Source organism: Dasypus novemcinctus, chromosome 13 (assembly GCF_030445035.2).
Source record: "Dasypus novemcinctus isolate mDasNov1 chromosome 13, mDasNov1.1.hap2, whole genome shotgun sequence".
In the NCBI taxonomy this organism is placed as follows: domain Eukaryota; kingdom Metazoa; phylum Chordata; class Mammalia; order Cingulata; family Dasypodidae; genus Dasypus; species Dasypus novemcinctus.
The window spans coordinates 95,348,944-95,375,585 of NC_080685.1; the positions used below are offsets into that span (position 1 = coordinate 95,348,944).

At 46.2% G+C, this 26,642-nt stretch overlaps 2 protein-coding genes across 10 annotated transcripts in view; one reads left to right on the top strand and one right to left on the bottom strand.

Annotated features, from left to right (window-relative positions):
* Window positions 1–20,792, top strand: part of CAMK1G (calcium/calmodulin dependent protein kinase IG) — a 32,364-nt gene extending 11,572 nt beyond the window's left edge. The window contains exons 3-13 of one of the 3 annotated variants that reach the window (XR_011645555.1): window positions 2,728–2,856; window positions 5,895–5,969; window positions 12,738–12,876; window positions 13,539–13,662; window positions 14,851–14,926; window positions 15,981–16,093; window positions 16,843–16,921; window positions 18,259–18,492; window positions 18,632–19,040; window positions 19,581–19,708; window positions 19,878–20,792. Coding sequence is in view for 2 of the 3 variants with exons in the window: in XM_058275133.2 (XP_058131116.1) it covers window positions 2,728–2,856; window positions 5,895–5,969; window positions 12,738–12,876; window positions 13,539–13,662; window positions 14,851–14,926; window positions 15,981–16,093; window positions 16,843–16,921; window positions 18,235–18,346; window positions 18,616–19,040; window positions 19,581–19,671 (1,363 nt within the window). In the remaining variant the exon portion in view is untranslated. Of the gene's footprint in view, window positions 1–2,727; window positions 2,857–5,894; window positions 5,970–12,737; window positions 12,877–13,538; window positions 13,663–14,850; window positions 14,927–15,980; window positions 16,094–16,842; window positions 16,922–18,234; window positions 18,493–18,615; window positions 19,041–19,580; window positions 19,709–19,877 lie in introns of all 3 variants that reach the window. The other 2 variants (XM_058275134.2, XM_058275133.2) reach the window with 2 other exon arrangements.
* A 1,697-nt stretch (window positions 20,793–22,489) lies between these two features.
* LAMB3 (laminin subunit beta 3) overlaps window positions 22,490–26,642 on the bottom strand; it is a 70,690-nt gene continuing 66,537 nt past the window's right edge. For all 7 annotated transcript variants that reach the window (XM_058275138.2, XM_071207705.1, XM_071207704.1 and 4 more), the window contains one exon: window positions 22,490–24,102. In XM_058275138.2, the coding sequence (XP_058131121.1) occupies window positions 23,966–24,102 (137 nt within the window). In that variant the 3' untranslated portion in view covers window positions 22,490–23,965. The remainder of the gene's footprint in view (window positions 24,103–26,642) is intronic.

Sequence of the window (26,642 nt, forward strand, 5' to 3'; positions counted from 1 at the left end):
CTGCTCTTCTCGAACAACCCACCAGGGACAGTGGCCTTTTGTGAACCCTGCCCAGACACCTCCCACCCTCCCAGGGCTCTGCAGGCCTGCGGTCTTAACTGAGACAATCTAGCCCAGAGCAGTGAATATGAGGTCCCAGGCCTCCTTCTTTCACCATCCTGGAAGAGATGTTTCTCCTTGGTTTCCCCCTTGCCAGACTCCCAGCAGGAAAGGACAGCTATTTAGAGCAGGACATGCAAACCTAGTTCTATGGCAGCAAGCACTCCTGGCTCCAAAGACTCTGCATGTCTTCTTGGCTTCTGACCCAGGCGACTTTGGTACCTGAGAACTAGCGCCTGCTCCCCACCCTGGCAGATGGCACAGTTAAGTTCTCTAGTTCCCTTCTCCTGCCTCCATGACCCCCCACACGCAGAGTGTATGAGTAGAGTAGCCTGGAACAGAAGAACACCAACACCACTTCAATTTGCCGCAACATTGCACAATGCGAGGAGGTTGTATGTGAGCATTCCACAAGTGGAGCCAGAGTGTGTCAGCACTGAGACCCGGGAACCCTCTAAATGTGTCTCCAGAGTTATAGGTGAGAGGAAGAACCCTGTAGGTGGATCCCAGCTTGGCACAGCTGGAAGGAACCTTTAAAACCATGGAGTTCAACATCTCATTTTATAGGTAAGGAAAGTGGGTCTAGAGAAGAGTAGGACCTACACTTAATTCCAGCCCAAACTTCCCAGCTTTTGATCCATCCATCCACCCATCCATTCAACAAGCATTTATTAAGCATTTTCCATATGCAAGCAGGCGTAGGACCTGGGACCTAACCACTTCGTCTCTATTTACTGCCCACTCCACGCTGCCCCACTCCTCCACAGCTGGCCCACTTCGCCAAGCTGCCCCACACCGTGTGCTCTTCCACACCTCCCAGCTTTGTCTCATGCCTCTGCCCCACCTGAAACATTGTTTCCAACTCCTTTGGTTCACTGGGGTAACTCTTTAAGACTGAGCTCAAGGTTCTGAACTCAGGGGACCATATATTATGTGCCCGTCAGCTAGCCCAAGTGATCACGTAGTACAAATTAGGAAAAGCGTCCTTTTCTCTAGACCTCTATCTGCCAGAAAAATTGTCATAATTATTGTGTGAAAATAATAATATTAATACTTTATTAATAATGAATTATTAATTTGTTATTAATTTATAATAAGTTACAAATTAATTCCCTGCTGGAGTTGTGCACAGCACAGCCTGCCAAATGTAGCAGAGGTTCTTGTCTTAAATGTTCATTTTCTGCGATCTCAGAATACCCCATTTATCTGTGTATGCCTGCCTCTTGCACGCAATTCTAAGCTAGACCAGAACTGATTACAGTGCCTACAACAGAGGTTCCATCAGTTCAACAAGCATTCATTGAATGCTTAATGGCATTTTTCAAATCAAATTTTAATTGGTTACCTGTCTGTGTTCTTCACTAGACTATGGACTTCTTAAGAACTGAAGCATACTTGCCTTTTTATCTCCAGTGACGAGGACTGAGAGTGCTCAATAAATCTTGGTTGAAGGGCTGAATGAATGGATACATGAATAGAGCAAGTTCTGAAGGCTCTGATTAAGTCAGTTCCAAGTGCAGCTGGAGGAAACAGGAAACTCAGTCACAGGAAACACCAAGTATTTTCTAATGCAGATTTTTTTAGAGTCTGTATAAAAACTTTACTGCTATCCAGCCTTCATTCTAGAATACCCAGGAGAATGTCAGAGGAGATCATGGCTCAGCTGTGTCCTCACTTAGACTCTGTTTCCTCTTATACTATTAGGTGTTTTTCCCTCCAATGGTATTCATTAATAATAATCATAATAATAGCAGTCGTAGATTCTAACACATTGTTTAATAGAGATCAGTAATTTTTTAAGCACCTTACATATAGTAACCCACTTAATTTTCTAAACAAGTCTATAAATTAGATATTGTCAATATTCCCATTTTTCAGATGAAGAAACTGGGTATGTAGGTTAAGTGACTTGTCTCCCGAAAGCTGAGATTCTAACATGGGTAATGATGCTTCAGCACCCACTGCTTGCAAAGTGCTATTCTGATGGTCTGGTTCCCAGAGGATCCCCTTCAAACAAAAAAGTCTGTAATTTGGAATCCTAACCTATGTTTCCATTGGATTCCATCCTCTTTCTTCAGAAAACTTACCACAGGGACACTGGCCCTCAAGCTGTTGAGGTCTGTTTTTACTCCTTGCAAAACCACTGAAAGAGAGAAAGCTTGCCACCTTTGCCCTCTGATACTTGGCTCAAGGTGATTATGCCCATTTAAAACTGGCACAGGAGTCTTTTCCCTCCCACCATGTCTGAGCCCTGTCCCCCAGTGCTACCTCCAGCTGCTATCCCCGCATGTCCATGCTGCATCATGATGGGAGGAAAGTGAAATGGTTCTGCACTGAATTCTCTTAAGGGGTTTGCCCAAGGAAGAAATCCCTCCAAAGCCAAAGCAGAGCCTCTGGGAGACATTCCCAAATTAAAGAGCCAAGAAATAGCACCCTTACCCAGTCCCAGAGGCTGTGGTGGAATATTTTCCTTTCCATATGCTATAGAAAGAAAGAACACAATGGCATGTCACAATGGCAGTGGAAACTATCAACCACAGGTTCCTTCACCTATCCTTTTGTTCTTCTTCCAGCAAAGCTCTCTAGCCAGCTACTACTAAAGTTTATCTCTTCGTATCTTCTTCTCAGAGGAGCTTTTTCAGAAGTTTTCCTGGTGAAGCAAAGGGTAACGGGGAAGCTTTTCGCCCTGAAGTGCATCAAGAAGTCACCTGCTTTCCGGGACAGCAGCCTGGAGAATGAGATCGCTGTGTTGAAAAAGTGAGTGGGTCTTGGGGTTGATCAGATACAACGGTGGGATCCCATTTCCTTCACAAACTACCTTCTAGAAAGACTGGGGCTGTATCTCCACACCCAAAGACATTGCTCTCTCTGACTGAGGTGAAGGGATGGGTCCGTTTGGCCAGTCAGCTAAGTTTAGACAGACATCTGTCTTGCCTGATATTTTTCAGTAGCAAATTAACAAACGACTGATGGCAGAGCAGGTTTGTGCATGTAGACCAGAGTGTAATTAGCTCAAAAGAACAAAAATCAATTTAGGGCCAACACTAGTAAGAACCAATGATTAAGGGAGCAGCATAAGATTTGGAAATTAGCCCCAATTTAAACCACAGTAAATGTAGGTTCAGCACCCCCATGATCATGATGCATCAAATGTTTACAGTGATACTCATACAGCAAACCCTTGTGGAACTTCTGCAGTGTAGCAAAAGTGTGCTTGGCGTCAGGACCACAAGGACGAGACTCCCTGAGGAGTCTCAGAGACAGAGGTGCCCATAATAAACTCGAATCCCATTGGATATGAGTCACACTAGCAGAAGGCACAGTTTGGAGGAGATATGGATTCATTTGGCCTATGCATATGTTTTTATGATGATGGGTTTTCAAAGAAGAGTGACCTTGATGAATGTGTAGAGTTTTGTGGTGGTAGGACAGACAGTGTAAAAAGAGAAGAGGAAGAGGAAGTTCAGGCCAAGAATAACATAAATATTAGTGCAGAATCATGGAAGTGCAAGACTTTAGGGAAGAGTTAGTACTGGAAGCCTCTGAACTTAGAGTGAGTCACATCCAGGGACAGGAGATGAAACTCAAATGAGAAAGTGAGACTTGATCAGAAAGGGTGTTGGATGCCATGGAAGTATGTGAACTTTATTCTGTGGGCAAAGAAAAGTCATGGAGGTATTTTTAACTAAGCAACTTGGTCAGATTTGTGTTTTAGAGCCATACTTCTATAGCATGTGGAGGATGGATTGGAGGATGACAGCCTGGAAGGTGGGAGACGAACTACAAGCCTTTCACAATAATCTAGGAAAGCTAGGAGAATACAAGCAAGGGTAGTGGCAGAATCATGTGGTGGCAAGAAGACTGGATTCAAGAAATGCTTCAGAGAGAGAAGTGATTGGTTTGGAACTGGCTGGGAAGAGAAAGAAAGAGAAAATCATTAAAAATAACCCTGAGACTGAATGATTAAGTAGACTTGGAGGAACAGGGCCTACATGATGGAGTGGAGGAGAGTATGGGCCATGATGTGAACCAGTGTATATGAGGTGCAGAGGTGCCCAGGGATGTACTTGCCAGGTCCGGTGGATGTGTCATGATGATGGGAACGAGTGTTGTGGGGGGGGGGGAGGGGAGGGGTGGGGTTGGGTGGGACCTCACATATATATTTTTAATGTAATATTATTACAAAGTCAATAAAAAATAAAAAAATTAAAAAAAAAAAAAGTAGACTTGGAGGAAAAAGAAAGAAATTGATTTGAACATATCAGAGCAGGGTGTCCATTCATCTCTACATGAAGATGGCTGGTAGGATACTGAGGATGTAAGTCTGGGCTCCAGGGAGATTAAGACAGAGAGAGACTGTAAACTCACTGAGAGCAGGGACTTATGGGGTCTTTCTTATCATTGTATTGCCTAAGTTCCTTACGAGATAGATGGTTGATAAATATTTGTTTGGCGAGTGAATAAATCAATAAATTGATGTTAGTATTGTAAGTTTGTAAGTTTAGTTACATCCCTTGGGTAACTACTATAGTAGGTCTATACTTTTAGAAATACCTTAAAGATGATAATAGCTACTATTGATTACGTGTTTACTACTCCCCAGGCACTGTATTAAGTATTCTACATGCACTATCTCTTTTAATCCTAATACAACCCCACGAGATAGGTGTGCTTTATAGACAAGGAAACTGAAGCTTAGAAGATTTAAGAAAGCCAGACAAAGTTACCCAATTCGTAAGTGTCTGAACTGGATCTGAACCCAGGCCCACCTGGCTCAGGGTCTAAGTTCTTAACCCCTGTGCAGCACAGCCGTGAATAAAACTTTCTAGACACTGCCTCATATACAAGCATTCACAGAATGATTGCTGAAAAGCCAAGACACTCAGCTAATGTGACTTCGACTGCTTCAGCCTCTTAGTAATCCAAGACACAGGCATTCTAGAGCAGTTCTCATCCACGCCGCCTTTGACATCCCCCCTGCCTGAGATGGCTCCCTTTTCTGCCTGCTCATTGTCCGCTCATTGTCTCTGTTCATTGTCTCTGCTCATCTTCTTTAGGAACCGAACCCAGGACCTCTCATGTGGGAGGTAGGCACCCAACTGCTTGAGCCATATCCACTCCCTCACCACATCCGCTCCCCCACCATGACATTTTGTACCAGCTAACTCTTTGTTGTGGGGCTACCCAGTCTATTGTACAATATTAAACAGCATCCTTGGTCTCTATCTACTAGATGCCAGTAGCACGCACACCCCAATAGTGACAATCAAAAATGTCTCCAGACATTGTTGAATGTCCCTTGTTGAGAATCATTGATCTAAGGAATCCCACAGAACTGGCACCAAAACTGAGCATCTGCCTTGATCCTCATTGTCTCTGGCCTAAATCCTTCTTGTTGTAGTGCACTTTCCTCATATGGTATTTCTAAAGGAGATCCGGACATCCCATTTTATATAATAACCTTGCGTTGGCTGGTCCCTCAGGTTTCCTCAGTTCTTTTAACTTTCTGTCTTGGTAAAGTTTGAAGAAATCCCTGGAGCAACAATGACATGTGTGGTCCCTGAAGGCAGGATGATCAATCATTTATTCAACAAATAGGGATTAAACCTCACCCTGGGAATCTTTTGTCTGGGGTTTCTTTATGACAGCCTACTTATCACGAAGGCTTCATGAGGTTTCAGTCTTCCTATATACACTGTCATCAAAAATACCCAAGAAAAACGAAAGTCTGCATTCTTTGTTTGAACAACCTGAACCACAGAATGCTCACCATGACACTCAACTTTTTTTCCCAGGATCAAGCATGAAAACATTGTGACCCTGGAAGATATCTATGAGAGCACAACTCACTACTACCTGGTCATGCAGCTGTAAGTGAAAGGTGACCCACTACCTCTGCAGAGGGCGCCGCTGGGGCCCGGGAGGCTTAGCAAAATTTGGTAGGTGGTACGGGAAGGGTGGTGATTGAAAGAATCAAGAACTAGTTCAAGAGGTTCTGAAATGTCAAGGGCCCTTTTAGGCTCAGTAAGCGTGTGGTCATGAGCATGTTGTGTGTGGGCTGAGGGGAAAGCTGGGGCTGATTCTTGAATTGGCACACGCCAGTAGAGGCTTACCAGGTGTTAAAACAGCCCCTACCAGTCAATGCATAGCTGCTGTCCCAACCCATCCATGCTCCCCTACTGTCCTGGCCCCTCTCCTGGGACTTTCCAGACTTTCCCACAATCCAGCAACTGAGGGGATAATGTGTGGCACAGCAGGGGACCTCTAGAACCCTTCTCTGGCCCCATGGTTTCAGTCTGTTTTGACCAGTCCATGCCCATCAGACTGGATGTTAAATGTTTTTAATATCACCCCAGGGTAAAATTCCTGTGGGAGTAGGAGCCACAGATATGTAGATTCCAATTCAATATATAAAAAGACATTCTTAAAAGAGAGCCATCCCAAGTTAAAAACAGTCTGCAATTCTAGGTGTCCATTTATAGGACAGAAATAGTGCCCCATTAGAAAGCTCTCTGGGTCATTGTCAGATCCAAATAAGGGTTCTGCCAGGTAGTGACTTTGGTAGGGGTTGGATTGTGCCCCTAAATGCTCAGCTTTGGGCTTAAAGACACTTCTATTTATAAAGTATGCACATACACACACACGCACACACTACTCTGCAATTTCCGTGCGGTTAGACACAATGTGGTTTTTGACTGACCGCCTGATCCTTCCAATTCCTCTGATACCCTGAAACTTTAATGAGCTAACTCATGGCTCAGCAGCCTATTAATCCTGGCTCACCTGAGTCCCGGTAAAGACAGGTAGCAGGCAGTCAAATGTGTGGAATGGCGAGGGCTCAGAGCAGCCCTAACAAGTGAGCAGGGACCATGTGCCACCTTAATGAGGCCAGCTCAACAGGATTAGCATAGAGTCCATCAGACAGCTAAGGGGAGGCAGGGAGATGGGAGACGGGGCACTGGAAGTCACCAAGTAGCCACCAAGCCTCCTAGAGCATCAGCTCCAGGACCCCTGGTTATGCAGAGTCAAGATTCACAATTGTAACAAAGAACTTCTTTCTTGTGGGCCTCCAACTCCTACAGCAGAGCTCAGAACTTAAAAGCAAAAACAAAAGAAATGGGAAGGTATGCATTTTAATTGGAGAGATTATATTCCCTCATTGCTGCATGATGCTGTCATGTGCATTTTCCACATCTAATTTCATGGAACAGTAGGGAGAGGGGGGATTTGATAACCTGACTTATGGGTGAAGTAGTCTGGGGAAGCTTATCCTGGAAAAGAGAAGGCTTCAGGAGAACATTTCACTGTCGTTGAATACTTGAAAAGATATGTGTAAAAGAGATGTTATTCTTTTTTTCATATGATAAACTTTATTGGAAGAGGGTGTGGCTCAAGCAGTTGAGCACCTGCTTCCCACATGGAAGGTCCCAGTTTCGGTCCCCAGTGCCTTCTAAGAACAGAACAATGAACAACAAGCAAACGGTTGACGGGGCCAACTTGGGGAGCTGATGCGTCTCAATGGTTGAGCACCAGCTTTCCACATACAAGGTCCCAGGTTCGATCCCCAGCCCCAGTACCCAAAAAAAAAGACCAGAGATTTAATTCTCTGGGACATTTATTTAATGGGACTTAATTATAGGTTCAAATAAAAGGGGAAGAAGAACCATGTGTAGGGAAATTATAAATGAATCTAACTCTGTTACATTGGGGAAATAGGTTGTCATATATCCCGAGGTAAGGCCCACTGAGGGGGTGCTGATTGCAGGGGGTTGTGTGCCTTGCCTATATTGTCTGGATGTCTCTAGAGCCCTCAGAAGCACCCCTATTTGAGGCTTTGTTTACTGTGGCAGTTAGTGAGATCTGCCTAAAACATGCAAAATGCAACGTCTGGAATGATCTCCCAACACCCTTTGAAATCTCTTAGCCATAAAAACTCTTTTGTGTTAATGTTTTGCCCTTTTGATCAAGGTCTTTTTCCAAATGTAATGCTGTTTGGTGCTTGGTATTAGTCCCCCCTCAGTGCCAGAGAGGCTTATCCCCAGCAGTCATGTTCCATGACAGGGTATGGGGGAAGGTAGTGTGTTTATTTGCTGAGTGTGGTTTAGAGAGAGGCCACATTTGAAAAACAAGGAGATTTTTAGGGGGTAACACTTAGGTAATATTTATTTTTAGGCTAAGTTTCAATTTCACAAGAATAATGTTCATAAGTACAAGAGTTAATATCAAGGGCTTGTCATGTTAGCCTGTTTTCTTTTATTAGGCATTGCCTATGTACTTGACAGATTCTTGCCCTTCTATTTGAGAATGTAGCAGGACTCCCCAGGATGGAAGTTTACTATTTTGCTGTTTATTGTGTGGGTCTCCACCTTCTGAGATAACACCCTAGGACAAGATGAATACATTCATATTCCACAGAGGAAGGCCCAAGGTGCACTCTTCCCCATACATTCCCGCACCACTGACACCCTGCACCATTGCCCCTCTCCTGCCGTAGTTGCCAAAAGAACATTCCCACAATTAAATTTTCAACCACAGACCTCTACCTCCCCAGAGTTCACCTATTCCTTCCTCCAGCCCTCCCCCTAGTTCTATGGGTAGCCCAAACCATCTCCCCCAACCCAGCGTACATTCATATTCCAACACCATACACTCTACTCACATGCCTGCACCACTGTCACCCCTATCCACTGCCAAACCAAATGCTATCCACCATATCATAGATTTTGCCCAGACTGAGCATTGACCCACCTCTCTCTTCTCCCTTTCTATCTCCTAATAGCCTAAATTCCAGATGTTACCTATGTGAGTCTGCTCAATATCCTTATCAATTCATGTGAGATCATGCAATATTTGTCCTTTGTGACTGGTTTACTTCACTCAACATAGGGTTTTTGAGATTCATCCATGTTGTTGTATGTGGCAATAATTCATTTCTTCTTACAGCTGAGTTGTATTCCATCAGATGTATATAGCACATTTTGTTTATGCGTTCATCTGTTGATGGACACTTCATTGAGTCCATCTTTTGGCAATAGTGAATAATGTGATGAACATTGATGTTCAAATATCTCTTCATGTCACTGTTTTCAGTTCTTCTGGATGTATTACTAGTAGTGAGATTGCCAGATCATATGGCATTTCTATAGCTAGCAACCTGAGGAACCACCAGACAGTTCTCCACAGTGGCTGCTCCATTCTACATTTTCACTAGCGTTGGATGAGTGTTTCCCTTTCCTCCACATCCTCTCCAACACTTGTAGTTTTCTATTCTTTAATAGCAGCCAGTCTAACAGGTGTTAGATGATATCTCATTGTAGTTTTTATTTGCATTTCCCTAATAGCTAGTGACATTGAGCATCTTTTCATGTGCTTTTTGGCCATTTGCATTTCCTTTATGTAAAAGTATCTATTCAAATCTCTTGGATTATTTGACTTTTTATTTTTGAGATGTAAGATTCTTTACATATGCTGGATATTAGACTCTTATCAGATAAATGGCTCTCAAATATTTTTTCCCATTGAGTAGGCTGCCTTTTCTCTTTCTTGACAAACTCCTTTGAAGCACAAACGTTTTTTTTAATTTTGAGGAGGTCCCATTTATATTTTTTTTCTTTGTTACTTGTTCTTTGGGTGTAAAGTTTATGAAACCATTTCCTCCTACAAGATCTCATAGATGTTTCCTACATTATCTTCTAGGAGCTTTATGGCCTTGGTGCATATATTTAGGTCTGTAGTCCATTTTGTGTTAATTTTGTATAGGATGTAAGATGGTGATTCTCTCTCATTCCTTTGGATAGGGATATTCACCATTTGCTGAAGAGGCCATTCTATCCCAGTTGAGTGGCTTGGTGGCCTTGTTGAATATCAGTTGGCTTTATATGTGTGGGTCTATATCAGAACTCTCAATTTGAGTTCCATTGGTCATTATGTCTATCATTCTGCCAATACCATGCAGTTTTGACCACTGTAGCTTTGTAACATGCCTTAAAGTCCAGTAGCATGAATCCTCCAATTTCATTTTTCTTTTTCAAGATGTTTTTAACTATTCAGGGACCCTTATCCTTCCAGTTGAATTTGATAATTGACTTTTCCAGCTAACTAAAAAATGCTGTTATAACTTTCATTGTGATTGCATTGAATCTGTAAATCAATTTGGGTAGGATAGACATCTTACTGATATTTGTCTTCCAATACATGAACATGGACTATCTTTCCACTTATTTAGGTCTTCTTTGATTTCCTTTAACAATATTGTATACTTTTCTGTGTACAAGTCCTTTATTTATTTATTTATTTTTTTTAATAATTTCTTTTTTTACAAGTCCTTTATATCCTTACTAAGTTTATTCCTAGATTATCCTGATTTTTAGTTGTTATTGTAAATTGAATTTTTTCTTGATTTTTCTCTCAGATTGTTTATTATTAGTGTAGAGAATTGCTACTATTTTTGTATGTTGATCTTATATCCCATCACTTTACTGAACTCATTTATTGGCTCTAGCTTTGCTGTAGATTTTTGGAGGCTTTCTTCTTATAATATCTGTTATCTGCAAATAGTGCAAGTTTTACTTCTTCCTTTCCAATTTGGAGTCCTTTTATTTCTTTTTCTTGCCTAAGTGCTTGAGCAAGTACTTTTAATAAAATGTTAAATAAGATTGGTGACTGTCAGCATCCTTGTCTTAGATCTTAGAGGGAAAGCCTCTAGCCTTTTACCATTGAGTACGATGTTAGTTGTGGATTTTTTATACATGCCCTTTATCATTTTGAGGAAGTTTCCTTCTATCCCTGTCTTCTGAAGTTTTTTTTCCAATCAAGAAAGGATGCTGTATCTTGTCAAATGCTTTTTCTGTGTCAATAGAGATGATCATGTGATTGTTTTTCCTTTGCTCTGTTAATGTAGTATATTACATTGATTGCTCTTTTTATGTTGTACCATCCTTGCATCCCTAGGATAAAATCCACTGCATCATGGTATATAACTTGTTTGATATGTTGTTGGATATGAGGAGTAAGTGTTTTGTAGAGGATTTTTGGATCTAAGTTCATTGGCGGGATTGGTCTGTAGTTTTCTTTTCTTGTGGCTTTTTTTTCTTTTTTAAGATTTATTTTATTTATTTCTCTTCCCTTCCCTCCATTGTCTGCTCTCTGTGTCCATTCACTGTGTGTTCTTCTGCATCTGCTTGCATTATCAGGTGGCACTGGGAAACTGCGTCTCTTTTTTGTTGTTACTGTTGCATCATCTTGTTGTATCAGCTCTCCGTGTGTGTGGCACCACTCCTGGGTGGGTTGCACTCCTTTCACATGGGGTGGCTTTCCTTACAGGGGCACACACCTTGTGCATGGGGTACCCCCACGTGGGGGCACCCCTGTGTGGTATGGCACTCCTTGCACACGGCAGCTCTGTGCATGGGCCAGCTCACCACACAGGTCAGGAGGCCCTGGGGATCGAACCCTGGACCCTCCATATGGTAGACGGACACTCTCTTAGTCGAGCCATGTCCGCTTACCTCTTGTGGCTTCTTTACGTGACTTTGGTGTTAGGGTAATGTTGGCATCATAAAATGAGTTAGGTAATGTTTCCTCCACTTCTATTTTTTGGAAGAATAAGCAGGTTTGGTGTTAATTCTTTCTGGAATGATTGGTAGAATTCACCCCTGAAGCCATCTGGTCCTGGGCTTTTCTTAGTTGGAAGGTTTTTTATGACTAATTCAATCTTACTACTTGTGATTGGTCTGTTGAGTTCTCCTGTTTCTACTTTTGTCAATATAGGTTGCTCATGTATTCCTAGAAATTTGTCCATTTCATCTGAATTATCCATCTTGTTGGCATACAATTTTTCCAACAGTCTCTTATGATATACTCTTTATTTCTGTGGGATCAGTGGTGATAACCCCTCTCTCATTTTTTATTTTCCTTATTTGCATCTTCTTTCTTTTTTTGTTATTTGTTAGTCTCGCTAAAGGTTTGTCAATTTTATTAATCTTCTTAAAGGAGATGTTATTCTTATTCTGTTTGGCCTCAGGGAGTAGAATATGGTATTTGCTGGCAGAAGCTACAGAGAGTCAGGTTTCAATGTATTATATAGAAATATCAAGCTACTGAGAGACAAAACAATCTGTTCTAGGAGGTAGTAAATTCTCTGCTGCTAAGGTATTCTAGTGCTGCCTAGAAAACTTCTTGGTAAAATTAGAGTAGATGGTTTTCAAGGAATGACCTTTAAGTTCTCCTTCATCCTATGAGGAACAAAATCCTGACATAAGCAAAGTTAGTCTCATTTGCACCACCTTCTCTTTCTACTTCACCCCGATTTCAGTTTTACTTCTCTTTCATCATGGCTTCCTGTATCAGGAAGGAAAGCAGCTAAGAAAAATGTCTGCACTAAGAGACTGGTGCTTCTTGTGTGATTCCAAACAGAGACCTTTCCATTTTGAAGGAAGTTTCCATGGATTGGCCAATGGCTGGCCAAAGAGATAACTCCCATGAGGAGACTAGAATAGTCCTCCATGGACCCCTCAAATAACCGTCGATAGATGCCTGCCAGTTCCACCACAGCTGTGTCCCACATTACAGAGTAAACATATTCTTGTTCCTTTGACCTGAAATAAGAACTAGATTCTTGCTTGCCCCTGTGTCCACAGAGTTTCTGGTGGGGAACTCTTTGACCGGATACTGGAACGAGGTGTCTACACAGAGAAGGATGCCAGCCTGGTGATCCAGCAAGTCTTATCAGCAGTGAAATACCTCCATGAGAATGGCATTGTCCACAGGGACTTAAAGGTGCCAAGGCGGGACTCCTTGGGTGGGAAAGTGATCATGACCCTTTAGGAAGCTGCACGGGTCATGGGAAGTCTAAGGTCTGTAAAATGAGAGAGCAGGACTGGTTGATTCCTAAGGCCATTTCTACTCTCAGACTCTCCTTAAACAGATCTTGAATGACTGAACAAGCATTCTTAATTTGTACCTTGACCTTTTCCTGAACTTTTCACTAGTCCGTGCCCTATTAGTAAACTAAAATAATCCACGTATTTCTTGAACCTAGCCAAGTCAAAATCAAATGCAATAAATAATTATTGAAGGTCTGCATTGCACGAGGCATTGCATCAGACTTTGGAGAGATCAGAGATGATTAGCTAAAGGTTAATTCCCTCAAAAAACTAATAGTCCCCAAGTATTGGGGGTGAGTGGAGGGAGGGATTGGAAATGAATGAGAAGAGTTCATAAATGGCTATAAGGCAGGGCTAAATCAACATCAGAAGGAAGATGGAGTGCTGGGGTGCAAGGAGTAGATGTACAAATAGGGGGAAGGAGGAAGAATGGGAGGAGATAAACCTGGTCTTCAAGTTAGGAGCCCAGGACTCAGCTTCCTAAGATATTATAGATGAAAGGAAGGAAAAAGATGTGCTTATCATGCACTGGATGATATTTACCTTCCCTTGCAGCCTGAAAACCTACTATACCTTACCCCTGAGGAGAATTCTAAGATCATGATCACAGATTTTGGTCTGTCCAAGATGGAACAGAGCGGTGTCATGTCCACTGCCTGTGGGACTCCAGGCTATGTGGGTGAGTCTGGGAGCAGAAGGGAGGTTGACCAGTTGCCTACCTGCAAACACATGTATGTTACTCAATCACAGAGAGGGGTAGTTGTGAGATACAGGGTTTAACTCAGAGGTGACCCAGGTAGAGTATTCACTTATGAGGTTTAGGTCCTGCCAATCTATCTATCTTTGTAATTACCCCTACTGATACCAAATTCTACATCATTAAAGAGAGCCTACCCTAAGTCCGTTCCCACAGCCCCTCACTGTACTTTGGCTTCCACTCCTGCAGAGAGACTTCCTGGTTCTGTTTCCCAGCCTGACCAGGCAGAGATAAGGTTACAAACCTAGAGGTCAGTGAAGAGCCAAGATCAGCCCTGATTATTAGGTGCCTGGAGGATGCGGGTATTGAGTTTGGGCCTGAAGAACCCAGACACGGGATCTCAAATGTACATCCAAGGAAGAACCCTGAGAAATTGGAGAGGTGGAGCCTCTGTCTCAATATCCCTGTAAGTTTCCAGAGCCTCCAAAAAAGGGAAGGCAGGTCAGACACCAGATAGGAGTATTCTTGGGATCCAAGAATCCGTCTTATGCAAGTATCACCTGGTTAGGATTGGGGGAGGGACAGTGAGAAGCGAATCCCTGACATAAGAGAAAGGATCTGCTGTCTTCCAAAAGAAGAGGTCAGTCATTAACTAGTAGGCATTGAATCCTACTGGGTATATAGCCCTAGTATCTGGGAGAAGTAGAGAAAGTAGCTCTCTCTGCCCTGGATTTCCCAATCAGAAGAGGAAGACATGGTTTATACCCTCATGGCATGCTCAATCTGATGGGGCAGACTAGCCCCTGCTCTCAGGAAGCTCCCCAGAGTCTGGGAGCTCCTAACCTAATGGAAGACTCAGCCTCTGCCTTTAAGGAACTCCCAGTAATGGGAGAAATACGACCCCTGCCCTGGAGATACCCCCACCTACTGGGGGAGACACGGGCTGTGCCTTCAGAGAGTACCCAGTCTGAAGGGGTAGTCATAGCCCCTGCCATGGAGCCCTCCCAGTCTGCTAGGGGAGACCCAGCCCCTGCCTTCAGGGAGTTTTCATTCTCCTAAGAACACGCAGTACCCTTGTCCTCTTCTCTAAGCCTCTTCCTGACCTTCAGCCCCACCCTACAGTCCTTTCTTCTTGTCCTGGGCCCTGACTCTGCCTTTGGTTTGCTGCAGCTCCGGAAGTGTTGGCACAGAAGCCTTACAGCAAGGCTGTAGATTGCTGGTCCATTGGCGTCATCACCTACATATTGTGAGTAGAAGCTGGCATTGGTTCAGTTCCTGAGAAATCTTGGAGCCCTCCCACCGTTTCTTCTCCCCTCCCCTGTCTCAGCTCCTTAAGTAGCATCCACCTCCGTAGCACGTGCATGTGCATGCAGGCGCGCGCACACACACAAACTCATGCACACAGCCCCAAAACTTCCGCTGTCCTCATCCCCACCAGCTTATAAAAACGGTGCTTAAAAAAAAAAAAAAAAAATGGTGCTTAATGTCAACGTGTTGTTCAACTGCCTGTCACTCTTACCCCCACTTACTGCACATAAATGTGTTGAGTCTTACTCAGTGGAACAAGCCGTGAAAAAGACAGCGGCCAAGTCAGGCTCTAAAGCCAGGCAGACCCAATATTCCAGAATCTCAGCATTCTGTCCTCTGAAGTCAGCCCAAGGCAAAATGACAGCCTACATGACTCTTAGGGCCTTCTCCTTTTTGCCCCTCTTCACACATTCTCAGTCTCTCCTTTTCCTAACCTGCTTCTCACCTCTTCCCCATCATCCCTCTTTGCCTATAGCGACCTTTGCCCTTTGGAAAATACCTGCTGTTAGTTGTTTTACCTCTTAGTGTGGTTTAGTTCTCTATTTCCTCATTTTATATTCAGCAATTATTTCCATTCATTCATTTACTCAATATTTATTCAGCGGCTTTTTGCCCTGGGCTAGGTACTAACAAATACAGCAATGAACAAAACAGACTAAAAAAATCCCTGCCCTTAATGAACATATATTCAAGTGAACATTCTACCATCATTCTTCAAGACATTTTATCATCATCTGAAAGTCAGAGGAGGCACCAGAAGAGGTGGCAGGGGGTGGGGGAGATAGTGAACAAAGGGACATTCCGAGACTACCTGTTCCATGCTTCAAGGGCCCTGTGCCACGAATCAGAGGCAGACCCATCTCCTGTCCCCACCACTGGTCGGGACCCTCCCAGCCTGTTTACGTGCACAATGGGAGGCAGGGGGAGAGGAGATGTAGACTCGGGAAGGGCTGGGTCAATCGCCAGCCATTCTCCTTCCTGTTCCGCTGCAGGCTGTGTGGGTATCCCCCTTTCTATGAAGAAACTGAGTCTAAGCTTTTTGAGAAGATCAAGGAAGGCTACTACGAGTTTGAGTCTCCGTTCTGGGATGACATTTCTGAGTCAGGTAAGGCCAGGGAGTGTGAAGGGCAAGATAACAGGCTTAAGGCAGAGACTGCCAAGCAAAGAAGACTTTAACAAAGGATGACAGTTCTGGCTCTTGGAGGTCTCCGGGGATTTCACAGAACAAGCTGCCAAGGAAAGTGGAGAAATCTTCATCTGGTTCAAAGACCAGTGGATTATTTGCATCTAACGCATGCTTTTGTTTATCTGGGGGCAGAACCACAGTTAGAAAAAGGGGGTGGGGTGGGGCACAACTCAGATGGGAGGGCCGGAGGGCAGAGCCAGGCTGAGGGGAATATTCCAGTCAGGACTGGCAAAAGGAAGGTCAGATGCCAAGGTTAACAGCAGGCAAGGTGTATGCGTGCAAAAAGGCAATTAATACACGCTCGTTGGGTCCATTAAACGGAGATCGGCGCCGGGATACGCCAGCACTCACGTGTGGCCCTGTGCGGGTGCTGGGCCCTGTGGCTGTGCAAACACATGCCCATGTGACGGCACGTTGGTCCTCGTGATTAGGGAGGTTATCTGCAGCGCTGTGTGGGTGAGGCTACTTAGAGACTCTCTTCTTTGGTGATTTATGGTGGGTTGTCGTTGGGTGGTTTGGAATTTTTTTCTCTTTTAAGACACTTAAAATTGCCTCTTTGGAAGACTAGCTTGAAATGCATTCACTGCCACCCACCAGCCCGGAAGTTAATTCCCATCAGTTGTGAAATCTGGTCCCTATGAAATCGTGTCTTTGATTGCTCCCCTTAGCCAAGGATTTCATTTGCCACTTGCTGGAGAAGGACCCGAGTGAGCGGTACACCTGTGAGAAGGCCCTGAGGCACCCCTGGTGAGTGAGGGGGGAGGACTCCTGGCCCTTGCCTTCTGGTTCCCCAAACCACGCTGACTCCTTAGGGTCTTCCTGGAATCTCCTTGCCCTGAGCTGTTCACTGTTGGGGTTTCCAAGGTCCAGGAGGAGATGCAACCGCACTTAACTGAGCAGGTTCTGACCTGAGAGGACCAGTCAAGGGGTCCAGTCAAGCACAGGAGAGAGACGCAGTCAGCAGTGGGTACTGGTCCCCGCAGCTTAGTCCTCTACCAGCTTCTCATGAGGCACCCGGGAACAAACAACTCTGCCCTGGTCCTAAAGAGCTTCGTTTTACTCTGGGGCCAAAGCTCAAATGTACCATATGAAGCGATTGAAGAACAATCCCTTGACAGGAGTTTGCTAAGGGGTATGAAGTTTTTCTTTTGGAAGTAGTGAAATTGTTCCAAAATTTCTTATGGTGATGAGTACACAGTATTGTGATTATATTAAATTATTTTAAAAGCCATTGATTATAATCTTTGGATAGATTGCATGGTATGTGAATATATCTCAATAAAATGGCTATAAAAAGACAAAAGAAAAGAACAATTACAAAACAACCAATTGATAAAGGTAAATAAGATCTGAAATACCTTTTTTTCCATGCAACTCCCCAGATAAAGAATTTATATTAACAGTAGGTCCCCCTTTCCTGTCACATGGAGCTTGGGGTCCTTCCTCCCAAGGCTTTTCCTAATCGGGTCTGGCCTTTTATCTCCAACTTTATCTTGCAGAGTTCTAACAAGCCTTTCCTGTTCCAAAGGGGCCTGCCAGCTATTCTTCTCTCCCTGCCCTGCCCACCACTCTTCCCTAACTACTAGTGTCCATTCTATTTTCACTACCTCCAGTGCCCTGCTCTTGTCCTGTGTGTAAGCATTCTTCAGAATCCAGATCGGTCTCTGCCCTTCCTTGAAGTCCCTGGCTCCTCCATCTCCAACTTCCTATTGCTTTCTTTATTAATTATATGGCTTACCATGGATTGCTCTAGCCCATGAGATGAAACAACTCCCCACCCTAAACTGTAGGGTCCTGGGGATCAGGGTCCATATCTCTTCCTTGTTTGGGCCCCTTAGTAGCTAGCACAGCGCTGCACCTGTGGCAAGTACCTGAGGAACACTTAAAGGTGGGTGAAGAAGGAGTTAAGGAAACAGAAGTGCAGCCTGTGTTGGACAGGCTAATCGAGGAAGCCTTCCAGGGGGAGGCAGATTCCGTGCAAGGTTTTGAGCTAAAGAATGCTGACAACCCCAAGTGCCCTCTAAAGCAGCCCCTGCCCAAACCTGGCTGCGTCTCCACAGCCGCCAACCAGCCTGCACCCACAGGATTGACGGAAACACAGCCCTGCACCGGGACATCTACCCGTCCGTCAGCCTGCAGATCCAGAAGAACTTCGCCAAGAGCAAGTGGCGGGTAAGTTGCCCTCCCCAGGTGGGAGCGAGCCTCTCCCCTGAGCAGGTTGCTCTGGGCCCCTGGGGGCTGGGCTGCCGCAGGGGCTGGCAGAGGCCTTTCTTTGAGCTTCTCTGTGGAGTAGACCCTGGCGGACACCGGTGCTCCCCGTATCCTCTCTGAAATGAGAAGTGGGCACGTGGGTTTCGAGAGGCCACGGGGCAAAGGGAGAGCCTGAGCCCCGTGGCCTCTGAGGGAGGGGAGGGCAAGAGGCTGGTCTCGTGTTTCCTTAGCAAGCCTTCAACGCAGCCGCTGTGGTGCACCACATGAGGAAGCTGCACATGAACCTGCACAGCCCAGGGGTCCGCCCGGAGGTGGAGAACAGGCCGCCCGCCCCTCAAGCCTCCGAAGCCCGGAGACCCTGCTCCCCCGAGATCACCATCACCGAGGCGCCGGCCCTGGACCAGAGCGTGGCCCTCCCTGCCCTGGTCCGGCCGCCCTGCCAGCACGGTCCCCGACCCACCGCCCCCGGGGGCAGGTCCCTCAACTGCCTCATCAACGGCTCCCTCCGCATCAGCAGCAGCCTCGTGCCCATGCAGCAGGGGCCCCTCGCCACGGGGCCCTGTGGCTGCTGCTCCAGCTGCCTGAGCGTCGGAGGCAAAGGGAAGTCCTCCTACTGCTCCGAGCCCACGCTCCTCAAAAAGGCCAACAAGAAACAGTACGTATTTTCAGCCAGAGCCGGCGTCCCAGCCCTGCTCAGCCTGGGTGGAAGGAACTCAGGCAATGGGACTATCAGTGAGGGGCCCCTCCCACTCAGGAGCATCTCTAGAGAGCTCGGCACTGGGGACCAGGGCAGGGAGCCGAGCCCTGCCCGTCCCCCTCACGAGCTGTGGGGACATCGACAAGCCCGCGAGTGTCCCTGTTTCCAGTTTGCGCATGGTAAAAATGGGTTGGTCGGCTTACGTTCACCTGCTGAGCCTGCCTCCCGGTGAAAGTCTAGTAAAGCGACAGAGATTATACGCACCCATGGAAAAAGGGGAAAGCGCTGGGGGTGAGCGTTCGATTCCCTGAGGGTTTCTGGGGCCTCCAGGTTTTGGGGGCTCCGGGATGCTGGGTGGTCTCGGTGTCTTTTCTGCAGGGGGCTGTTATTTCTGAACCTCGTCGTGGGGGCGCTGAGCAGATGCCGCGGGTACAGGGAACTCCCCCAGCTCTTCCTTCCACAAATGCTTCAAAGCCTGTGGCTTCATTCCCTTTCCAGGAACTTCAAATCAGAGGTCATGGTGCCAGTTAAATCCAGTGGCAGTTCGCACTGCCGGACTGGGCAGACTGGGGTCTGCCTCATCATGTGATCCCTGGAGCCTCTGCCTGTGTTGCTGTAATTTTCAGGTGAGAGAAACAGAAGCAGGAGGGGCAGAGCGGGGCGGGGGTGAGGGTGGGGTTCAGGGAGAGTGTCTGTCCCAGAAGGAAAGCCCCACCTCAGAGTCTAAAGAGCGGGGTGTAAGGGGCACCCGGAGTGGCAGCCCCACCCTGACCCTGAGCCCCCCTTTTTTTGCAGGAGAGCTGCTCTACTCCTCTCTGCCCTTCCAAACCTGGCATCTCTGCTGCAGAGGGAGGAAGGGGCAGCAAGCAGGGCAGGGCCTGGCAGGAGCGTCTTCTGGTCAGAAGCGCCAGCTGCTGCTGCCCGGGGCAGACCCTCCCAGAAGGCCCCGGGAGCAAGCCCCAAGGCGTGGAGGCCTCCCGGAAGCCGTGGGCAGGAGGAGCGGCATCTGCTGGCTTCCGGGTCTCCCCGACCTGCCCGCTGTCTGCCCCCACACCCTCCGTGCCGTGGCTCTGTGCAGTGCGCGTAGATAGCTCTTGCCCGGGCCTGTGTTTGTTGTGAAATGCTTAGTGGGCTGGCCGGGCTGCGTCACCTTCTCCGAGCAAAGCCATATGGAGCACCCACCCAGACACCGCACTCAGCACACACTCGCCCCCGCCTCTGAGGCCTCTGTGCTTGGGGCCAGAACTGGCCCGTTGATGTAGCTGGCTGCTTCTTTGCATGAAGGACAGGCAGCTCCTGTGGTCGCCTGCAGGCTCCCAGAGCTCCAGTCCTCACCTCCAGGATTAACTCGCAGCTGCTCTGAGACCCGCTGGCCTCCTCCCCAGCCCACTTCTCACACACCTCCCTTCGTGCCCTGATCTAACAGTGCTGCACCCTCCAAGGTGAAATAGAAAGAAACCCTTGACGAGGTACCAACTGGAATCACCATCCTGGCCATACACCCATACATCCCCACACCTACACCCAGCTGGGCCAAAATTGGAAATCGACTCTTTTAATTTCAGCCAGTAATTCTAACTCTGCCTCAGCTCCCCTTTCTCTCCCTGAAAGTCAGGCACACCCTTCTTGTTCCTCCCCAGTTTTCTTTTCCCATCTATTCCGGCTTCATAGTCAGTGTTGTGCTCAATAAAATGGACATATTTTTCTCTATGAGGCTTCATTCGATTCTTTGCAAAGTCAGAAGCAGTTCAGGGGCTTCGAAGTCTGTGTGGAATAGTAGAAAGTGGTGCACAGACAGCTTGAGGTCAGGTAGAAACTACCGGTTAGAGCTGATGGGTAGGGGGGCATACAGTGTGCCCGGCACCTGAAGTCTTTTCATTAGTGCCTCACAATCACCACTTGGGGTAGGGGCTGGTGGGGCCCCAGGCAGCCTGGCCCAGCATCCATGTGCTTCATGATTCTGTCAGATGAACATGAGCTTGAGGCCCAGCTCTGTCCTGACATGCCAGATTTGTCACTGTGGCTGAGTTACTGAATTTTTTGTGCTCTAGTCTCCTCCTTTGTCAAATGGGAATAACAGTGTCACCGACACCGTGAGATAATTCAGGTGACATTATCTAGCCCCACGCTCAATTAATTATTAAAGTGATTAAGAATGATAAAGAAGTTAATGGAGATAAAATGTCTAACCCAGGGCCTGGGACATGGTTAGCACACAAACGTTCATTCATTCCAACTTTGCACCACCTCCTCCCCCCACACACACATCTACATCTGCCTAGAACATCTCAGATTTCAAGAGATGCAGGTTCTTCTCTCAATTCTGTCTCCTGGGAGCTGTGTGAATTTGGACACATACCGCCCTTCACTGGATTTCAATTTCCTCCCCTGTATCTGAAAAGCTGGATCCTTGTTCAAAGGTAAACACTGTTCTCTGCTCTCTCAAGGATCATATCCATCATGTCCTGGGGGCAAAGGGGCCCAGTCTCCAAGCCAACCCAAGTCTGGGTGACAGGAAAACAACTGAGCAGGGTGGGGCAGCCTATGCTTCATATACCACTGGGTCTTGGGCTTGAGAAGACGAGGCACCCAGGAACCCCAGATGGAAGGAAGAAATAAGGAGGAATGAAAGAAATTGCCTTGCCACTGTACATACAGGGCAACGCCTATTACAGTGATGTCAAAAACCAAGTTTTATGATATTTTTCACTTTTTAATACCCCAATTTACTTTTTACTTTTAGTTTTACTAAATTAGTATGTATTCTATTTCCAATCTTTAGATCTATCATTAATATTTCATTTTCCTACTAATTGAATTTGGCAATATATTTGGCTTCATTTTTGAAGAAGTTTTGGACCACAGAGGGGTTCAACTATGGCAGGGGAGGAACACTGGTTTGGGGGTGCTATTGATGGGGAACATATGGTTTGGAGGGAGTTTTCCAGGGCATGTATATAGGGTATAGAAAAATGTTTGGATATTTGTTGGGTATTTTCATAGTAGTTACAGTTATAAACAACAACTGAGAGAATGCTGAGTTCCCATCCAGGGGAGCTCTGTCATATTCCCCAATGGAACAGCAACAATCCCCCAAGTGTAAGGGCAAAGACCAGTGAAGAAGGATTGTCCAATAATGAGCCCTTGATACTGATAACTATGCTTATGAGCCTGTGTGCCTAAAATTTCAACTAGGCCAAGAGCGGCCTAAGAATTACTCCCAGAGAGCCTCCATGTTGCTCAAATGTGCCCAGTCTCTAAGGCAAACTCAGGATGTAAATGCATTACCTTCCCCGCAGCATGGGACATGACTTCCAGGGATGAGCCTCCCTGGCAGCAAGGGATTACTACCAATCACTAACTGGTGAGGCAACTAGAAAAAGACCATGAATAAAAGGGAGCAATGATAAAGACAAATGAGTTTATATGGCTAAGAGTCTTCAAAAAAGAGTTGGGAGGTCATCAGAGGGGTCATGCTTACACATGTCCCAGCAGGATCCCAAAGACAGCCAAAGTAGATACAACTCCATGTACTGGTTCTCCTGAGGGCTACAGAAACACAAAGGTTCTACAGTCATGGCAGATGGCTCTGGATTTCAGTGCCTTGTCAGTGGGCCCTACTTTGGAATTTGTGTTTCTGAGTGTGATGGAGTTGGACTCAGATATGACCTCTCTACACATACCTCTTCTGTCACTTTTACTGAACCTGTGGTTGGTGCTGGGGTTGGTATATACTCAGGAGACTTGAATCTCTGGACTAGCCATGTGCCAGCTGGGCCCTGAGCTTCAGCAGAGTTGCAACTCCTACCCTCTGGTTCATTGGACTTACCCAGGCCAGCTAACAGGGAGATGAAGATGGCCAACCACCACACCAGAGAACCGAGAGTGCCTTAAACTGCAAGCAGGAGAATCAAATCCATCAACCATGTGGGATCTAAGCCCCCTCTCGATTTAGAGGTGGAATGCACATCACCATTCCAGGGTCCACAGGATGGAGGAATAAAATATGGATTAGAGTGGACTTACTGGTATTCTACTATAGAACTATTGTAACTAGCAATGGAAGAAATTATAGCATTGATGTGGAGAAAGTGACTACAGTAGTTACTGAGGGCAGGGAGAGAGAATAAGAGATGTGATGTGGGGGCATTTTTGGGACTTGGAGTTGTCCTAAATGATATTGCAGGGACAGATGCTGGACATTATAAATCCTGCCATAACCCACTGAATGTACTGGGGGAGAGTGTAAACTACAAAGTAAACTATAATCCATGCAGGACAGCAGTGCTTCAAAATGTATTCACCAAATGCAACAAATGTGCCACACTGATGAAAGAGTTTGTTGATGTGGCAGGAGTGGGGGTGGGGGTGTCGGGTATATGGGAACCTCTTTTTTTTTTTAATGTTACATTTTTTTGTGATCTATGGATCTTTTTAAAAAAGGCAATTAAATTTAAAAAAATTTTTTTTAAGTTTACTTAACGGGGATAGGGGCCATCTTCCCCTCAGAACCTCCAGGTACCCTTGCAAAGATTTTTATTGGGCTTTTCATTCATACATCATTTTGTGGGTAAGCTTTTGTGTTGGTCCAGGATTTAGCCTCAAATGAAGGGGGGGGGTAGGTACACTGTCCAGCTGAGCTCTCCCGACTTGAGAGCACCCAGTCACAATGAAATATCCCACCTCCACCTTCTCTGTCCCTCAACTGTGGCTATCCCATCAGCACAGGCTCAGTTGCAGCCCAGGGTATTCTTAAGAGCTACACGCAAGGAGTGGCCCAGGCTGCATTTAAAGCTCATGGAGCTGGAAAGCATTCTAACTCAATCTGTGTCCCCAAAGCAGAGGCAGCATATTAGTAAGGGCCAGGGCTGGAATCCAGAGCATCACTTGCAGGTGGCGTAGTAGAGCACACGCCCATTGATGTGGTCCCGGATCTTCTCCACATGCTTCTCCAGCCCGGTCAGGTCTGCAGAGCGAAGGATGATGGCCTGACTCCCCCGAAGCAGCTCAGACTCCATGTCTGAGGAAAGATGGGACAGCAAGGGGAAGAGGAGGAACTGATTCAGACACCCAAAAGCTCCCAACCCATCTTTCCCTTCCCACCTGCCTAGAGGCAGCTTGTTCAGGAAAATAGCTGCTAGGGAAGCCTGACCTCCAAGGTAGTGGCTGAGACTGCATGTAAGATGGTGTCTCCAGCCCCATGCCTTCTCCTCCAGCCACCTTCTGGCTCTTAGATCCAACAAGTGCCAGACCCAGGAGGCCATCACTCCCTAGTATCCCCTTGCCCCCACCCCTCTTCTCTGCTCTGGGCTCTCTCATTTGTTCCAGACTGATGAGGGAGGCCACTGGCACCAAGATGAGCAATGCACTGCTATTGGACCCAGACAGTTCCCATCCCCCCACCCAGGTTGTCACCAATTGGGTGCCATGGCAAAGGAGCTGGCTGGGTGACTAGCATTCCTCCCAGCTTCCCTTCTCCAAAATGTCACTCCAGAGACTTCCAGTCTTCCTCCCACAGTCCATTCCACATACACCACCAGACCATGCTCGGAGGATCTGAAGGACTCCAAAGTGATTTAGGCTAGCCTGTCCCTCTAGGCAGGAGTCCCCTCTTCAACATTCTCGGGAGTTGGTCCCCAGCCTCAGCCTGAACTTTTCCAGGAATAGGGAGGGAGTGCACTGCCTCCCAAGCCTCCAATTCAAGCAACTCTGGTTATTCCAAAAGACTTCTCAAGCCAAAAATCTAATCACTTCTTGCTTCCACCTATTAGTTCCAAGTCTTCCTTCTGAGGGTTTGAGACTGTATCTGTTCTGTCTCCCACATGGCCATCCTTCACACATCTGCAGCCTGCGCTTCTCCAGGTTAACCATTCCCAGTTCCTTCATCTATTCCTCATCTGATGTCATTGCTGGGCCCCTCTCTTCCTGCCCACTCTAGTCGCTCTCCCCTGAATGAGTGCAGATCTGTTATTCTTCTTCTGAAGATGTGGTGGCCACCACTTGGTCACCATCCCCTAGGTGAGATCCTATCAGCAGAGTGTAATGAGGTTAATGCTGGGCTGACATTTAGCCAGTGGGTTCCCATATGGATCTACAGGTTAATAAAATATTGAAATACTTTCACAGTGGTTGCTAAACAACCACTGCCTGCCACGCCCTCAATCCTCCCCATAATGCTACAACTAAAAAACGCCTGCAAGCAAGTACATGTTTATTCCAATGCTACAGCCTGAGCCTTTTTGGGTTGGCAGGCGCATGCCACACCAGCAGTTAAATATTTTTAATATCACTCCTGAGCTATGACTTCCCTTATTTTTGGCTGCTTTATGTTTTTCAGCTCTTTAGGCAGTAGCAAAACATTACAGACATATCAAACCTGCAGTTATTTAAAACTCTTGGGTTTTTTTCAAAAGAGTAACAACTCCTGTTTGCTTATCCCTTATCAGTTATAATTTTTTCAGCTACATTAACTACTGAGAAGCCAGGCCTCACCTGAACTGCACTTGTAGATTTAGGCCCAAACAAGGCAAGAGTGGGAGTTAACTTTTCTCCTTATCTAATTCTGTCCTGTTGATTTCAAGACCTTCTTTAGGCATTTGAGATTGCCTTTAGACTTCTGGTTCTGTTACCTAGCAAATTAATTATCTACATCCATGGAAAAGACTAGCAAATTTTCTCTCTCTATCTCTTTTTTTTTTTTTTTTTTGAGGTACCAGGGCCAGGGATTGAACTTGGGACCTCCTAAGTTGGAAGCCGGTGCTCAACCACTTGAGCCACATCCATTCCCCAGCAAATTCTTTATCTTCATACAAAGCATTGATGGTCAAGACCAGGGTAAGTACTGACCCCACCCCTGGACTCCCCCCAAGGTCAGCTCTTCCCTTCCCACCTTTCAGCTGTGGTCTGCACAGCCACACATCTGCTCTCCATCAACCCACCAGCCCCCCCTTCTCCATGGTGTCCCCCTAGCTGCCCAAAGAGATTTTTACCAAAAGCTTTCACTGAGTTTCAAAGAAACTCTCTTTGTGGCATTCACCAGGCACACCAGCCCAGTGTCCCATCATCAAAATCTTAGAGAATTGACCCTGGTTCCTGGAAATCTCTGTTGCCCTTTCTGAGGGAAGCCTCAGAACCATTTCAAAAGCTGGCTTCGTTATGGTTCTGCCATATTTGGAAGCCTTCAATGGTTCCTACTGCCTCTAGGAATAAGTCTACACTCCTCATCCTGGCACTGGAGGCCAGCCATGTTGGCCCCATGCCACTTCTTTCCCACCAGTTCTATCCTGAGCCAACCCTTCCCTGCTGTTGAGTGGTCCTATCCCCATCTCTTGTTGTGATAGCTTTCCTCGTCCTCTGATCCCCTCCCAGACTTGCATGTCCTTCAAGGACCATCTCAAATCTTACCTTTTCTGAACATGACCCCGCCGATATTTCTGAGTCCCTAAAACTCTTTTCAGTTCCCTATTATGACCCTATTATGACCACTTTGTGCTGTTAAATATAGTTTCATGCATTTATAGGAGATAGAAAAAGAATGGTCACATCTAGATTGCAAGCTTT